Source organism: Cryptomeria japonica, chromosome 7, assembly GCF_030272615.1.
Source record: "Cryptomeria japonica chromosome 7, Sugi_1.0, whole genome shotgun sequence".
Classification (NCBI taxonomy): Eukaryota; Viridiplantae; Streptophyta; class Pinopsida; order Cupressales; family Cupressaceae; genus Cryptomeria; species Cryptomeria japonica.
The window spans coordinates 807,793,629-807,810,915 of NC_081411.1; the positions used below are offsets into that span (position 1 = coordinate 807,793,629).

General features: G+C 38.7%; 1 protein-coding gene across 4 annotated transcripts in view; it reads left to right on the forward strand.

The window, feature by feature from the left end:
• The window catches only part of LOC131065776 (protein SEEDLING PLASTID DEVELOPMENT 1), a 250,327-nt gene that overhangs the window by 57,974 nt on the left and 175,066 nt on the right, over positions 1-17,287 (forward strand). For all 4 annotated transcript variants that reach the window (XM_058000538.2, XM_058000447.2, XM_058000511.2 and 1 more), the window contains one exon: positions 2,536-2,686. In XM_058000538.2, the coding sequence (XP_057856521.2) occupies positions 2,536-2,686 (151 nt within the window). The remainder of the gene's footprint in view (positions 1-2,535; positions 2,687-17,287) is intronic.

Consider the following 17,287-nt stretch of genomic DNA (forward strand, 5'->3'; position numbering starts at 1 on the left):
TTAACATTTTGGCTAAAAGGTCCAAATTTGGCCATTTGGGGCATTTTTGCCAACTTTTCACTTTTCAGATTTTCACTTAAAGGTCCAAATTCGGCCCTTTGGGCACTTATGCCAACTTTCACTTTTTAACATTTTGGTTAAAAGGTTCGAATTTGGCCATTTGGGGCATTTTTGCCAACTTTTCACTTTTCAGATTTTCACTTAAAGGTCCAAATTTGGCCCTTTGGGCACTTTTGCCAACTTTCACTGTTCACATTTTGGCTAAAAGGTCCGAATTTGGCCATTTGGGGCATTTTTGCCAACTTTTCACTTTTCAGATTTTCACTTGAAGGTCCAAATTCGGCCCTTTGGGCACTTTTACCAACTTTCAGTTTTTAACATTTTGGCTAAAAGGTCCGAATTTGGCCATTTGGGGCATTTTTGCCAACTTTTCACTTTTCAGATTTTCACTTAAAGGTCCACATTCGGCCCTTTGGGCACTTTTGCCAACTTTCACTTTTTAACATTTTGGCTAAAAGGTCCGAATTTGGCCATTTGGGGCATTTCTGCCAACTTTTCACTTTTCAGATTTTCACTTAAAGGTCCAAATTCGGCCCTTTGGGCACTTTTGCCAACTTTCACTTTTTAACATTTTGGCTAAAAGGTCCGAATTTGGCCATTTGAGGCATTTTTGCCAACTTTTCACTTTTTAGTTTTTCACTTGAAGGTTCAAATTCGGCCCTTTGGGCACTTTTGCCAACTTTCACTTTTCACATTTTGGCTAAAAGGTTCGAATTTGGCCTTTTGAGGCATTTTTGCCAACTTTTCACTAAAAAGTGCGAGTTTTGGCACTTGGGCGAGTTTGTCAACCTTGGCACTTTGCATTCTTTATCTCCTTTGTATCCTTTTGCGAAAATCGACATTTCAACGTCATTGCAGGCCTTAACTCTTTCTTCACATTTAGGCGATTTTGCGAGAATTGGGGAGTTTTAAGTTCGCAATATGGCCCTAGAGGCCGAATTTGGTTTTAGCGGCACTTGACCCTTCATATCCCCTTCCTCTTCCGCAAAGATAGAAAGGCACAAACTGGGGGGTCCCTGTCCAAGACGGGGATGGGTGTGCGATTCGCACAACAAGTCCCAACATGACGGATAAGTTGGTGGGTGGCCTCAAATGCGAAATGGATATTTGCATGAAATAGTAGGGTATTGGTATTGCTACTGGTATTGATATGATTAATTTTCAAAAATAGGAGATGGGTGTACTTGGAAACAACATTTTTTTAAAATATAATTTAAAATAATTTATATTTATATTTAATTAACTTCATATATAATACATACTATTACAAGATTCAATTTATATTTTCATTTATTTAAAATAATTAAATTTATGTTAAAAAACTCGATATTTAATGTATTCTTTTAGTAGTTTTTTCTCACCTTACAATCACTCATATTATCTCAGATTTATCATTTGTTCATACCAATGTCACCTTCCACAACTCTTTTCTTCTCGCCTATCACTACCATTCCCATGTCTTCATCATTTGGTGGGTTCTAACGTGGGTTCGGGGATATTTTTTTCTAGCACGAATTTCACTCTCCTTACCAAGGGAAGCATTTGTTGGAAAACACCAATCCATACCCATTTCCCTCTCGCCACATATATGGCCATTGGAGTGTTTGTTTGCAATCTTAGACGGGTTTCACTAGAAAATAAATTTATAACTAAGCACAACATAGCTGCCCCCTTGGAAGAATGCCTCTGCCCACATTTTAGTGTCAGCAAGTATGTATGCCGCATTTGGTTAGAGGAGATGCGTGAGAGATGGCTGATGGCTAAAAACTTGGCGGTAGAAGGGGTAATTGTGGGAGACCCGGAAGTGAAGTCTCCGGCCGAAAATGAAAAGTTAGGAAGTGTGAGAAGAATGGGAGACGCATCTCAGGGAGGTGGAGAAAATGCTTCTTGGTTACATAGGTTTTTAGTCTTGTCTGCTTGAAGTTGGATGCTAGCTGCTTCAACTTCAAATGACTGTAGTTTTCTCATATGAATCCTTACATATCCTAATATCCCTGCTTTTTAGAGTACATATCAATCCATATTTGATGAACATGTTGGCCATAGTAAAATACATCATTTAACAAGAAGATTAGATTATTCTGGTCTAGAAAGATTAAATTGATAATTGGTTTCATAACTTTATTTATTTTCACAGTTTCAAACTTATAGGTCATTATATTATCTCATTTAAGTGTAGCTTTTTAGAGAAAAACACAGATTATCCAGATACAGTAGCTGGCCATGGAATTGCTTTATGTTTCCTTCTGATAAAATTATATAAGCAAAACTGCATCACTAGACCTTTGCATGCAAGAGAAAAGAATCATACTAGATTTTCTTTTTCTACTTATATAATTGCAGGTATTTTATTTTTGTTATAAATTGTATTTTTAGATAAAATTGATGAAATAGATGCAATCTTTTCAGAATAATTTGTTGTTTACAATTTCCCATTTCTTGATGATTGGCAGCTAATCCTTTATACTGTTGCAGGGAGATATCTAGAATGTTGGCAGATGATTATAAGAAACGAGTTGTGATTGTTGACACATCAAATGAGATAGCTGGTGATGGAGATATACCTCATCCAGGCATTGGAAATGCTCGAAGAATGCAAGTCCCAAATGTTAACATGCAACATAAAGTATTTCTAGATCTCCATGTGTTTTCTGTTACATCTTTCCAGTGCTTGAAGAATGCAAGTCCCAAATGTTAATATGCAACATAAAGTATTTCTAGATCTCCATGTGTTTTCTGTTGCATCTTTCCAATGTTAACAAAAGCAAAATAGAGATTTTCTGTTTTCTTAAAGATTAACATTCGAACAATCATTTAATCAGGATGAATAATAAATTGCATAAAAACCAATTAATCTAAAACAAGGGTTATGTGTGATTCCAACTGGAAACCATCAGTCTAATGTAGTGAAACTGACCTGCTACAAAATTGATGTTATCATAGGCATAATTTTTAGACTACTGCTCAAATTTGGTTTATTGTTTGGTTCTAAAGCATACAGGGCATCCTTTATCATCCTTTGTAATGAATATGCTGAAAGTACAACAGGGATGTCAAGATGATTGATCAGTCTCTGTAATTCCTTTGGCTTTGATTTGTCATTATATTGGAATATGCACCATCAGAGAAGCTTGATGGCTTTGGGCTTAGCTATGAATTCCACATAGGTGTACATTGCATACACACAGATACAAACAAAACAATAATCGGAAAAATGTGACACAAGGTTTCAAGAATTGTTGACTAGGACTCTAGAATGCTGAAATAGCATCAGCATCCTTCAACTTCTGAGATCAGTTCAAACATCCTCTGAATCTTTGATATGACTAAAATAGTTTCATTTTTGAAGTTTTTTTTTTTTGTCTTGTCAACTTGCAATATACTAAGAGTTTTGTTTTGTTGGCTTTGTAGCTTTAAAATACAGTGAGATTGGAGGCTTTACCTGAAATGTTGGTGTGTTTGCAATCTTCCATCAGCCATTTTGTGGTTTAAAACAAGATCTGTATCTGTACAAAGCTCTTTAAGAATATTATTGACAAGATTTTGGATTCTCAAGATCTTCACCATATTGCATTGTTGTCAACATGAAGCAAATATTTTTTTTATATAAATATTCCATCGTCTAGAGCCTTAATAAGTGCTCTAGGCATGCTATATGTAATGCTCCTCAGAGAAGTAGATTTCTGCATTTTTACCACTCTTTCCAGCTATTTTTGATGTCTTCATCAAGTTCTGCTAACAAGGAATTTGAGAGAAGGAAAGGGATAGGTGATCATTTATTCATACAACCCAAAAGTTTTGGTATCGAGTATGAAGCCTTAAAAAATGTAATTGTGTACAATGCATAGACTATGTGTGTATACGCATACTAATAAGAATAGAAAAATATTTATAGATATGTATACTATACTCTAATGATGATAGTACAAGAAATGATGTAGTGGCTTTGGTGGATGGTCTGCATCTGCACTTGTGTGCCCTTATATAACCATGACCACTACTGGCTCTTCTTCCTCCTGCACACTTGAGTGGGTGGAATGGTGAAGATGTGTAAGTATAGGGGAGGCTTATGTTTAAATATTTAGTGCGGTAGGGTATCTGCATCTAGCAGTCTAAGCACGGTTAGGTGCATAGGGAAGTGTTGATGTGTCTAGAATCGCATTGCTGCAAACTCCATACGGCCAACGCAGAATAGAATAAACTTGCTGAGTATCCTATCCTCTCTTGAGATAAGGAAATCCCTAATGCTATTTTCTACGTTTGATCAAAGGGGACAACCTCAAGGTTTCGTTTGTCAGGTCTTGACTGCGGGATTACTCAGTGGTTTGATGTGTTTTGCTGGAAACACAAGGGGGACTTACGGTGAGATAGGCGATTGATAGATGAGTTCCCTGGAATCTTTATGATCTTTCTTATCAAATGATTTCAGTTGAGTTGATACTGTTTTCAATGGGACTGCGGATTCTCTTGATAAAAAAAAAGGAAAGGAGGGAAGGATAGGGAGAGAGAGATACATGAAATATAAATTTTAACTAAGATAGTAGATTCAGTAAACAGACAGACACCTCCAAATAACTAGACTAAGCATCACCAACTATTTAAGCATAATACTTGCATAAATCTAGTGCAATCTTCAAAGGAAAATAGGATTTTCATGTTATCAACTACAACATTAGAACTTTTACATTCATAGTGAGCATTCAATAACCGAACTAAGCATATGAAAGGTTCAGACTAACCATGCAGAGAGAAAGGCGATCAGCCATTCCCTAATGGTGTGAATTGCGAGGATTCTGTCGGATGTTTGTTTGAAAATGCTATATAAAGGAAATAAACAACTGAAAAATTTCTAAATTCATGAAGAAGGAGACCATGCACTCACAAGGAAATTTGGAAACAGTCTTAATCTTTACATTAAATCCTGTAAATTTCACCAGAGCTTTGGCAACAATTCAAGAACTTACAAAATGAGGGAAAACCAGTCCCCTTTAAATAGGCTCCAAAATTGGATGAATGACCCAGATCTAATCTAAACAAATGGCCTTGATTCATCCACAAAACATGGCTGCCCATACCCATAAATGGGAGGCAAATATCAACAACCACCACAAAATGAGCAATAACTACCCAAAAAGGATAATTAAAACTCATCCAAAATTATCCAAAAAGTTGCATTCATAAAGTTTTACATTTTAGTTGACTTGAAAGTCAAATATGACCCTTTTGGCCAAAAGAAGGAAAAAAGTGCATTTTTAGGAAAGCACTTTTTCTTTTCCAGTTTCAAATCCTTTTATCAAAAATTGACTTTCTTCATGCAAATATTCCTGCCAGAGATCTCGACCTGCTGCACGTTCCTCACGAACATACTCCTGGAACCTGATACATAATTCGAAAAGCAGATTGAATGGAGGCATAGGAGGATGGCGAATTTTATATTGCATGCCTTCGAGGTATTGGTCTACCTGCTTCAGACCATCTTGCCAATTGGAATGATTACGCTCAAAGCACGACATGTCCGAGTGGAATTGACCGGCACAACTTAGTTCCCTAGTGGAATAAGTGATCTTATTTGTTCCCAATCTTTCCTCCCAGTCGGGCGGTATCACTTCATCGGATTGGTCATTTACCCATCCCGAAACCATTGATCAAGTGATTATCTTGCCAAGTTCCTGCATGGTTTTCAGAATTACCTCGCATGCATTGTGTTCTCTATCGATGATTTCCTTCGCATCATTCTTCATGTTGATAGTCCAGTACCATTCTTTGAAAATGCCGATACCATGAGGGTGTAGGATGTCGGAGAGTGTAGGGATCTGTACCTGGGTCCAAAAAAGAGCGTTCATGAGGGGAAGAGTAGTGGTAGCCACTTCCTGGATGTGGAGGGATTCCCTGTTTACCTCTAATAACTTAACCAAAGTGGTTTCTCGGTGGCGAGCCATTTCCTTCACTTCCTCAAGGATTCGTTCTCCCCTTCTTCTGATGCCTTGTATCCATTCCTTGAAGGCTCTTGCGGTGTCCCGTACTCCTTCAAATTCTGTTGTGGTCCTCTGTGCCAATGCTGTCGGGGGAATGTGGGATTCGGAGGCATTGTGTAATGGTCTCAAGAGTTGATCGATGTACCCTTCGACCTGCTCAGCACGAGCCCGATACACATCCTTCTCAGCTGTTATCTCTTCAAGTTGCCTGTGATTGTTTTGCACTGAATCCTTGAATTCCTCCTTTTCCTGTGCCTTAGTGGCTCGTCCGATGGGGACGGTTGTGATGCTATAATCTGCCAGTGTGATCTGATCTGCTGGTTTGTCTACAGGCGGGGTGGCAATGTGGAGAATACGGTTCCTTTGCTCATCTTTAGTCATTCTGGAATATGCCTTGGGCTTTTTCTTCCCCTTAGCTTTAGCTTGGTCAATGCGTGAGAATATGTCCTCGAGGTCGATAGGTGGTTTGGTGGCGGCCTTGCGTTGGGCTCTGGCAATTAACCATTCCTGAGGTACAGTCTGGGCTGACGCTATGGTTAAATTTTCACTCCGTTCTTTGATGTTTTCAGCCATCTCATCACAAATTTGCAGCTGTTCTGTTACCGGAGGGGTGGAGGAGGTGCCAAGTTCCTTACTTGTAGCTGAACTTTCTCCCACTTCACTAAACAATTGTCTGGTGTCTTCGTGTGATGGTTGCTCTTTAGTCCTGTTGACGTGTGTTTTGTACACAATCATACACAGAATAAAATACCTAAAGGCATCTTATCCTCTCTTGAGAAAATAGTCTCTAACTGCTGAAGATTCGCGTAAAGGATCAGTTAGGTAGACTCCAAGGTTCTTTTAGTGGGGTCTCCACGTGTGGACAAGCTCCAGTGGTATGATGTGATTTGCTGGAATCACAAGGGGACTTACATTGAACTTCCGATCTGCTTTGCTGGACACAGGCTCTGACTAACTTAGATTAAAAAAAATGGAAAAAGGATAAGGGCGAAGAGAGGATCTAATCTTAATACGAAGAATGTAGGAGCAATGACTTGATTTTTGGTGAAACTCTAACTAGATCTTGTTTTGACATCAATGGAACATCTACACAAGACTAGTGCGATCTTCTAAGGGAGCTTTATGATGTTCAAATCATCACCGCAGGCATAGATACCATCCAAGTTGATGCATATCAATGAAGAGGCGACAAATTGAAATTGAGCTTAAGCTGAACGATTCCAGTCGACTACACAAGGCAAGTTTGCAATCAACAAACTGCTAGTAGTATGGATGTACGAATTCCACCATCAATCAATCACATTCCCTCCATTCATTTAATCATCTACCATCTAAGATTGAAGACTCAACAAGAAACCATGCAAATTGCAAGAAAAACGACATATTTCACCATTACTTCAATGAAAATGGAGTTTGTTTACAATCAATGGCAACAATTTCTTGCCTTGTCCTCCTATTCTACTCTCTATCTACTAACTACTTTCAACTATTTACAACTCTCTCTAATCCTCTAAAATTCCACCTTTACAAAATGAAATGCCTGGGCTTATATAGTGCCCACAATACAATTTGATGGCTTAGATCAATTCAAGATCAATGGCCAAGATTTTACAATGAAAACCCTAATTAGGGTTTGTTACAACCATTACATAACATTTAATGCTTGACCAATGATAAAATTGTATTGCTTGGACACATGTCCCTTTTAGAAAAATCGACCAATGGATAGCCGGGGTAGGTACATCGGAGTTTGTGCCACCTTCCATGAGTTAAGTACATTGAATCTGGACATGCTGAGATGGACTTCACTGATTGGAGAAATGATGACTAGGACGCCACCTCATCTGACACTTGAAGCTTGCTAGATATTCAATTTGATGTCGTTGAGAGGCTATCTTTAATTAACTCTTGTTCTAACTCCTTTTGTCCTTGATGTGCAGGATGACGATGTACCTCGCCTTGGAACGCTGGATTGAAAGAGGTCGCCCATGTCTTGGCTTGATCGTCCTGGCGAAGACCGTCCTGGCGAAGACCGTCCTTGATCCGGCTTGATTTTCCTTGAAGAGACCTCCATTTGATGCCTACACAACATTTCAAAATTAGTACCATGATTTTGCAATACATAACATAAATTAGAGAGCAATTTTTTTAGGAAACTTAATGATAAGTCCTTTATTAATCATTTCCTAAAAAAGACTGAGCTAAGGAAAAACAAAATAACAAAATTAAGGCAATGACAATCAAAATTCGAGATTAAAACAAGAGATCTTGCCATACCTTACTTGAGAGCTTAACTCTAAAATGCAAAATGAATAAAATTCGCCTAGGCGAAATTTGAAATAAGATGGTCTTGATGTGATCTTCAAAAGAACGTTCCTCTTATCAACTTCGCCACCCTTCAAGTCTTGGACGTGATTTCCTCTTCAAGTTAGCAATTTCGCCATCTTTGATATGTCTTTGACGTCCTAGGCAACTTCGCTCAAATGGAAACTTCAAGTTCGCCTCTCCTTTGGATAGTAGTTTCGCACCACCTTTGATTGAATTCGCTCCTCTTCTTGAATGATAATTTCGCCCTTCCTTTGTATGAAATTCGCTCCTCTTTTGCCTTCTCCAAGTTGCATATGAGAGATGATAAATGATGATGTGAAAATGAAATAAACACCTTCCTTTATAGGCGCTCACCTTCATATTGACCTTAGGCCGACTTTTTGCAAAATATAGCAATTAAAACGATTTTTAAATAAATAATAAAGGCCGACCTTGACAAAATAAACCCAAGCGCTCCCTTTTGATTTTTATTAAATTAATAATTAATTATTAAATGCCTTTATTTTTAATTAATAAATTTCGATTTTTTACAAAGGCAAAAAATAATTAATAAATACATACCATGCGCTATTTAAATGCTTTTAATTAAATATCGATTTTTTTCTAGCATTTAAATAAATTTAAAAAATGTTTGTTTAGCGCCCAAAAATGAAAAAGTGGGAAGATACGTACCTCATCGCCCTGGTCCCTGACTGAGGGACAGGAGCGATTTTGCTCTTGTGGGCCTCATTTTACTTCATCACCTTCGAAAATTATATTCAACGGATTCGCAATGCCTCCTTTCATTCATTCATGCCTTGAGATCGGTTGAAATTTGGCGAGAAAATCATCTACAACAAAAATCGCTCTGGTCCCTTCCTGAGGGACAGGAGCGAACTTAAGCATTTTATTGTTTTGATCAAGTCTGGATGCTCTATCATTTCGTCCTTCACCATGCCTTTGATGTCTCGATTCGTCCGAACAAGGTCAGGAATGGCTCAACTAATCATTTTCGCTCTGGTCCCTTGGTGAGGGACACGAGCGATTCACCTTGGTCCCTTGGAGAGGGACAGGAGCGCTTTTCGCTCTGGACCCTTGGAGAAGGACACGAGCGAAATTTGACTTTTCGCACTCTCAATGAGGACAATTTCAATGGAATATAACATTTAAGTATAAGTGACATTTCCTTCTATGTTTCTTCTTTCTTATACTTTAAGTTATATTCCATATATACTTTCAGGATGTTTGAGAGTGGTTTCAGACCTCCAGGAGTTATATTGCAAAATCTAGTTTTTGGAGGTTTTTTCAGTTTCCAGACTTAGTCAAATTTCAGGGTCAGGACATTCCAGACTTAGCCAAATTTCAGGATCAGGAACTCACTCAAGCCGGACTTGGTTATCCATGTGATCTCCCCGACAGCACTTCAAGTTATATTCATTTGATAAAATGTACCTCTTTGGACCTTTTCACATCGTCAAGACGTTAAAATCTTGCAAGGACAAAGCAAAATTGGATTTGTAGCTCCGGTCCTTCACTGAGGGACAGGAGCGATTTAGGCAATTAGCACTGTTATGGACGTCCCAAAAATCTTCAATTTATATTCAACGCATTTATCTCATGTTTTTCCTTGTTTTTGAACGTAAACTTGCCTTGACCTTTGTCTGGATTTTGCATAATGAAGGAAATCGCTCTGGTCCCTGGGAGGGGGACGAGAGCTACAAGGTACCTCGCCCTGGTCCCTTGGAGAGGGACAGGAGCGATTTGGTCAATATAGGTCATTCTCCTTCGTTTTTGCACCTCAAATTATATTCATTTGGCAAAGCATCTTCCTTTGGACGTCCTCAAATCATTAAGTCATCAAAATCTTGCAAGGACAAGGCGAAATTGAATTTGTAGCTCCGGTCCTTCACTGAGGGACAGGAGCGATCTTTCCCCTGGAGGCATTTCTGTGCTCATGAAAATCTTCAATTTATATTCAATGGAAAGATCTCGTCGTTCTCCATTATTTCAAACGTAAAATTTGTCTGGACTCTGCAGGGACGATGAGATATTTGAAATTGAGCTCCCGTCCTTCACTGAGGGACAGGAGCGATTTTGCTCCTACAGGCCAAAATAACAAGATTTTTCACATTTTAACACTGCACGAGGCGAAAACAAATCAATTCCAATGCCCAGGATCAAAATTCAAAAAAGTCAAAATTTGGTCAAAAATATTCAATTGGACAAAAATTCACATTTCATCTTCAACACTTAGACAAATTTAAGCTCTGCATCAACATTCCAATTGAAAATTAGACCATTCTGGCAAATTCATTGCATTCAAAATTTGCATTCTAGAAAAGGAAATTCAAAAAGCTCCCAAAACCTGACTGGATTTTGGTCCGAAAAGACGGTAATTAAAACCCTAAGGCTTGACCCTAAATCCAGACAATTAACAAACTAACAAAACCCTAAAAAAAAAGCAAAGCGAAAACGAGCAAAACAAGCAAAAAACATGGGTCCCCATTTGCAATGGGGCGATGTGTGAAAACGTCACAACATCTAGCGCCACCTTGAATAAATGTTGAAAAACATTTCAGAGATAAAGACTCAATCGACACCTAGAACCTCTGGAAAATTCAACCGAGCTCATCAAGAGATTAGAAAATGCACTCAAAGTAGAAGGAGAATCTTTAACCAAATCTAGACACTTAGTCTTTGATTACCCAAGTGTGTGCAAGTGTATTCATTCCTCTCGACAAGACAACTATAACTTTCAGGTTCCCCTGTGATTAGCTACGTAGTTTATCTAAACTTCAAAAGCATCCTGGATAGAGCCTCGCTGCCAGTCAGACGTCCATAGTCCCGACGAGGTTATCGCCGCAAGCTCACGAACATTGCTCCATTGCCAGCCAGGCGTCTATAGCCCCGATGGAGTTACTCGCATATTCCCTTTAGCCAATTTTGATATTTCGTTTCATTTCACTTTTCTTTTCATTTTTCTCTTTCGTTTTCTCTTTTTTCTCATTTTTTCCTTTTGATATTGCTTTTCTCTTCGTCAATTCCTTTTGGCTCGTAAGCAGTGAAGCTTACTAGGGTTTGAGGATTGCGGTGGCGCTGAAGCCAGATTTTAGATTTTTCACCAATCACAGCTTTGCCTGAAAACCATAATGACTCGGAGTCTATTAATGTGTGAAAATATAGTAATCAACAGATGTCGGCATCAAGACACAGAAAATGATTCCCTTCCAAGTCAAATACAGGTCCTAATCAGATGATAAAACTGGAGAGGAACAACCTCGGATTCCAAACACTTCATGAATAGATATCTAAGAAATGAGTCTAACATAAGATCCAGGATGTTGCCAGTGTGTGAGCAACAACACAAACGCCTTTCTCACAAAATGGAGGCTCCCACTCAAGACACCTAAACAAAAGCAAACCGACCGACAGACCGACCCAAAGCAAACTAAACTAAAACGCACACCAAAAGCAAACTAAAGAAAGCAAACAACTAAACTACCTGAGCCACACTAGATCATGAGTCAAATGACTCAAGGCAAATCAAGAACAAGGCTCAAAAGACCTCTAATCTAAAACACGAAAAGAAAACCTACTCTAAACCTATATACAAGAGTCCTAGACTCGACACGACTCAAAGAAGCAAAATATGTACATGACTTTACATGATTTCTCAGGTTGTGCAACAGGAGCATGGCAAACGTGATGGTTCTCAATCGGGCAAATTCATCCTTAAATACAAAAAGGCAAACTCTCACCATGCACATCTCATACTCAAGCACGTTTTCACTCAAAATGATCAACTGAGGTAATTCGTTAGGACCATGATCAATCCAGATGCAAGTTGTTTTCCCAAAATCCCCATAATCAAAATCATAATAACTTTCAAAGCTAGGATTAAGGAAAGAGACAACCTGGCATGTTTCAAGCTCAGACGGAATTGTATTGTCGAAAGCGAGGTCACCAGCTGCTTCAGGAGGTCGCCATTGATGATGAATCATTCCACGGGCGTCCATAACATGTTGATCTTGATTAGGAAGTTCCTCTTGAAACAAGCTCAGCGCCCCCTCGAATAGCTCAAGATTCTTTGTTTTTACTGAGATATCTTGCATAAACCAAGCATCTTCATGAAACTTTGTCAGCATATCTTCAAAAATGAGAGTCTCCTTGATGGATTGAGCTTCAAACATCTCCTCTAGTGGATCAAAGATAATCTCAGGTGACCTTTCTTCTTCAAGTATAGTCTCGGGAGGTCGAAGTTGATGATGGATCATATCACTCCCAGTAACTTGCTTATCTAGAAAAAATTTTGGCAGTGATTCCATTTGTGTTTCCTCTGCAAAATCTTTCAATGCTTCCTCAAATAGCATAATGGTGATAAAATCTTCAAGCGCCCCTTTGAATTGTTCTTCATACCTGGGCTCACTTATGATAATTTGTAGCTCTTCACTCAATATCTCAACTTGATTGTCTTCTTCAATGAGGCCATTTGAAAACTCTTGCAATTCAATCTCAAGGATCTCCTTTTGTAGCATAAGTGAGAATTCTTCAAGGAATGAGTCGTCCTCTTCTTTAATTGCTTGTTCAATTCTTAGATCTTCCTTTGTTTGAGTATTTTCAATTGCATCTTCAACTTTTGTTTTATGGTATTCTTTTTCAGGTGCAAGGTATGGCAGGCTATCCATTGTAATACATTGATCATCAGGTGCACTAGTATTGTCAACGTACACTTGATCCTTCTTACATTCGGATGTTGGAGCAATGTCCTGTTCATAGGTTCTCCTAAATTCGGCTGCGAGATGTGCACCCCAAGATCTGTTAATAATACATTCTTCCTCGGACAAAGTTGGCATTCCAAACTGGTTTCTGACTTGATTGATAGCCATTTCACATACTGAGCAAGTAAATTCCGAGTGAGGTGAGTTGTGAATTCTACACCACAATGGTAGCAATATGTTTTCAAGACGCATTTCACCATCCAAAACGAGTTGACTCTCGATCATCCACATGAAGCTTAGAAGAGGATCCTTAGTCTCTGGGACACTGAAGTTGCCTTCTTCCGTTTCTGGCCTTGGGACATCCCAAAAGAAGATTTTTCCCTGCGCTGCCGATTCCATCCTTGATAAGTACTTCAAGCAATGCATCTCATCATGTTCGTCTGTCTCGTGAACTCGACACTGCCCTGGTCTTGCAAACTCGGACAATCTGCGTGGATAAAGTTGTGTATCTATCCTCCACCAAAGTTCAGGAAAATCAACTTGTTGCTCCTCGTGAAACTGTTGTTGCTCCATTGAGAAATCTTTCTTTTTTGATTTTTTGATTTTTTGATTTTTTTGGATTTTCTATTTTTCACTTTTTTTGGATTTTCTATTTTTCACTTTTTTTGGATTTTCTGGAATAAGAGAGATCTTGAATATCTCAGATTCAACTTGAACGTTCAACTGGTTCCAACTTGATTCCTTCTCGCGTAAGTCCAACTGACGACCCAACGATCACCTTCCTTCTTTGTTTGAGAAAAAGCTTTCCACTGATCTTCCTTGGATTCAAGAGTTCGTGTTCACTGTCAGGCACTCCTCAGGATCTGACGTTCAAATGCTCTGCCCTCCTTCTAGCGCCAATTCTGTTGTGCGCGGGAGGAGGGACAAAAGCTCTTGAGATAACCTCCGTAAATTTGAAATGATAGAATCTGGAGTTCACGTACAAGCCCTCCTTCTAGCGCCAATTCTGTTGTGCGCGGGAGGAGGGACAAAAGCTCTTGAGATAACCTCCGTAAATTTGAAATGATAGAATCTGGAGTTCACGTACAAGCCCTCCTTCTAGCGCCAATTCTGTTGACGTGTGTTTTGTACACAATCATACACAGAATAAAATACCTAAAGGCATCTTATCCTCTCTTGAGAAAATAGTCTCTAACTGCTGAAGATTCGCGTAAAGGATCAGTTAGGTAGACTCCAAGGTTCTTTTAGTGGGGTCTCCACGTGTGGACAAGCTCCAGTGGTATGATGTGATTTGCTGGAATCACAAGGGGACTTACATTGAACTTCCGATCTGCTTTGCTGGACACAGGCTCTGACTAACTTAGATTAAAAAAAATGGAAAAAGGATAAGGGCGAAGAGAGGATCTAATCTTAATACGAAGAATGTAGGAGCAATGACTTGATTTTTGGTGAAACTCTAACTAGATCTTGTTTTGACATCAATGGAACATCTACACAAGACTAGTGCGATCTTCTAAGGGAGCTTTATGATGTTCAAATCATCACCGCAGGCATAGATACCATCCAAGTTGATGCATATCAATGAAGAGGCGACAAATTGAAATTGAGCTTAAGCTGAACGATTCCAGTCGACTACACAAGGCAAGTTTGCAATCAACAAACTGCTAGTAGTATGGATGTACGAATTCCACCATCAATCAATCACATTCCCTCCATTCATTTAATCATCTACCATCTAAGATTGAAGACTCAACAAGAAACCATGCAAATTGCAAGAAAAACGACATATTTCACCATTACTTCAATGAAAATGGAGTTTGTTTACAATCAATGGCAACAATTTCTTGCCTTGTCCTCCTATTCTACTCTCTATCTACTAACTACTTTCAACTATTTACAACTCTCTCTAATCCTCTAAAATTCCACCTTTACAAAATGAAATGCCTGGGCTTATATAGTGCCCACAATACAATTTGATGGCTTAGATCAATTCAAGATCAATGGCCAAGATTTTACAATGAAAACCCTAATTAGGGTTTGTTACAACCATTACATAACATTTAATGCTTGACCAATGATAAAATTGTATTGCTTGGACACATGTCCCTTTTAGAAAAATCGACCAATGGATAGCCGGGGTAGGTACATCGGAGTTTGTGCCACCTTCCATGAGTTAAGTACATTGAATCTGGACATGCTGAGATGGACTTCACTGATTGGAGAAATGATGACTAGGACGCCACCTCATCTGACACTTGAAGCTTGCTAGATATTCAATTTGATGTCGTTGAGAGGCTATCTTTAATTAACTCTTGTTCTAACTCCTTTTGTCCTTGATGTGCAGGATGACGATGTACCTCGCCTTGGAACGCTGGATTGAAAGAGGTCGCCCATGTCTTGGCTTGATCGTCCTGGCGAAGACCGTCCTGGCGAAGACCGTCCTTGATCCGGCTTGATTTTCCTTGAAGAGACCTCCATTTGATGCCTACACAACATTTCAAAATTAGTACCATGATTTTGCAATACATAACATAAATTAGAGAGCAATTTTTTTAGGAAACTTAATGATAAGTCCTTTATTAATCATTTCCTAAAAAAGACTGAGCTAAGGAAAAACAAAATAACAAAATTAAGGCAATGACAATCAAAATTCGAGATTAAAACAAGAGATCTTGCCATACCTTACTTGAGAGCTTAACTCTAAAATGCAAAATGAATAAAATTCGCCTAGGCGAAATTTGAAATAAGATGGTCTTGATGTGATCTTCAAAAGAACGTTCCTCTTATCAACTTCGCCACCCTTCAAGTCTTGGACGTGATTTCCTCTTCAAGTTAGCAATTTCGCCATCTTTGATATGTCTTTGACGTCCTAGGCAACTTCGCTCAAATGGAAACTTCAAGTTCGCCTCTCCTTTGGATAGTAGTTTCGCACCACCTTTGATTGAATTCGCTCCTCTTCTTGAATGATAATTTCGCCCTTCCTTTGTATGAAATTCGCTCCTCTTTTGCCTTCTCCAAGTTGCATATGAGAGATGATAAATGATGATGTGAAAATGAAATAAACACCTTCCTTTATAGGCGCTCACCTTCATATTGACCTTAGGCCGACTTTTTGCAAAATATAGCAATTAAAACGATTTTTAAATAAATAATAAAGGCCGACCTTGACAAAATAAACCCAAGCGCTCCCTTTTGATTTTTATTAAATTAATAATTAATTATTAAATGCCTTTATTTTTAATTAATAAATTTCGATTTTTTACAAAGGCAAAAAATAATTAATAAATACATACCATGCGCTATTTAAATGCTTTTAATTAAATATCGATTTTTTTCTAGCATTTAAATAAATTTAAAAAATGTTTGTTTAGCGCCCAAAAATGAAAAAGTGGGAAGATACGTACCTCATCGCCCTGGTCCCTGACTGAGGGACAGGAGCGATTTTGCTCTTGTGGGCCTCATTTTACTTCATCACCTTCGAAAATTATATTCAACGGATTCGCAATGCCTCCTTTCATTCATTCATGCCTTGAGATCGGTTGAAATTTGGCGAGAAAATCATCTACAACAAAAATCGCTCTGGTCCCTTCCTGAGGGACAGGAGCGAACTTAAGCATTTTATTGTTTTGATCAAGTCTGGATGCTCTATCATTTCGTCCTTCACCATGCCTTTGATGTCTCGATTCGTCCGAACAAGGTCAGGAATGGCTCAACTAATCATTTTCGCTCTGGTCCCTTGGTGAGGGACACGAGCGATTCACCTTGGTCCCTTGGAGAGGGACAGGAGCGCTTTTCGCTCTGGACCCTTGGAGAAGGACACGAGCGAAATTTGACTTTTCGCACTCTCAATGAGGACAATTTCAATGGAATATAACATTTAAGTATAAGTGACATTTCCTTCTATGTTTCTTCTTTCTTATACTTTAAGTTATATTCCATATATACTTTCAGGATGTTTGAGAGTGGTTTCAGACCTCCAGGAGTTATATTGCAAAATCTAGTTTTTGGAGGTTTTTTCAGTTTCCAGACTTAGTCAAATTTCAGGGTCAGGACATTCCAGACTTAGCCAAATTTCAGGATCAGGAACTCACTCAAGCCGGACTTGGTTATCCATGTGATCTCCCCGACAGCACTTCAAGTTATATTCATTTGATAAAATGTACCTCTTTGGACCTTTTCACATCGTCAAGACGTTAAAATCTTGCAAGGACAAAGCAAAATTGGATT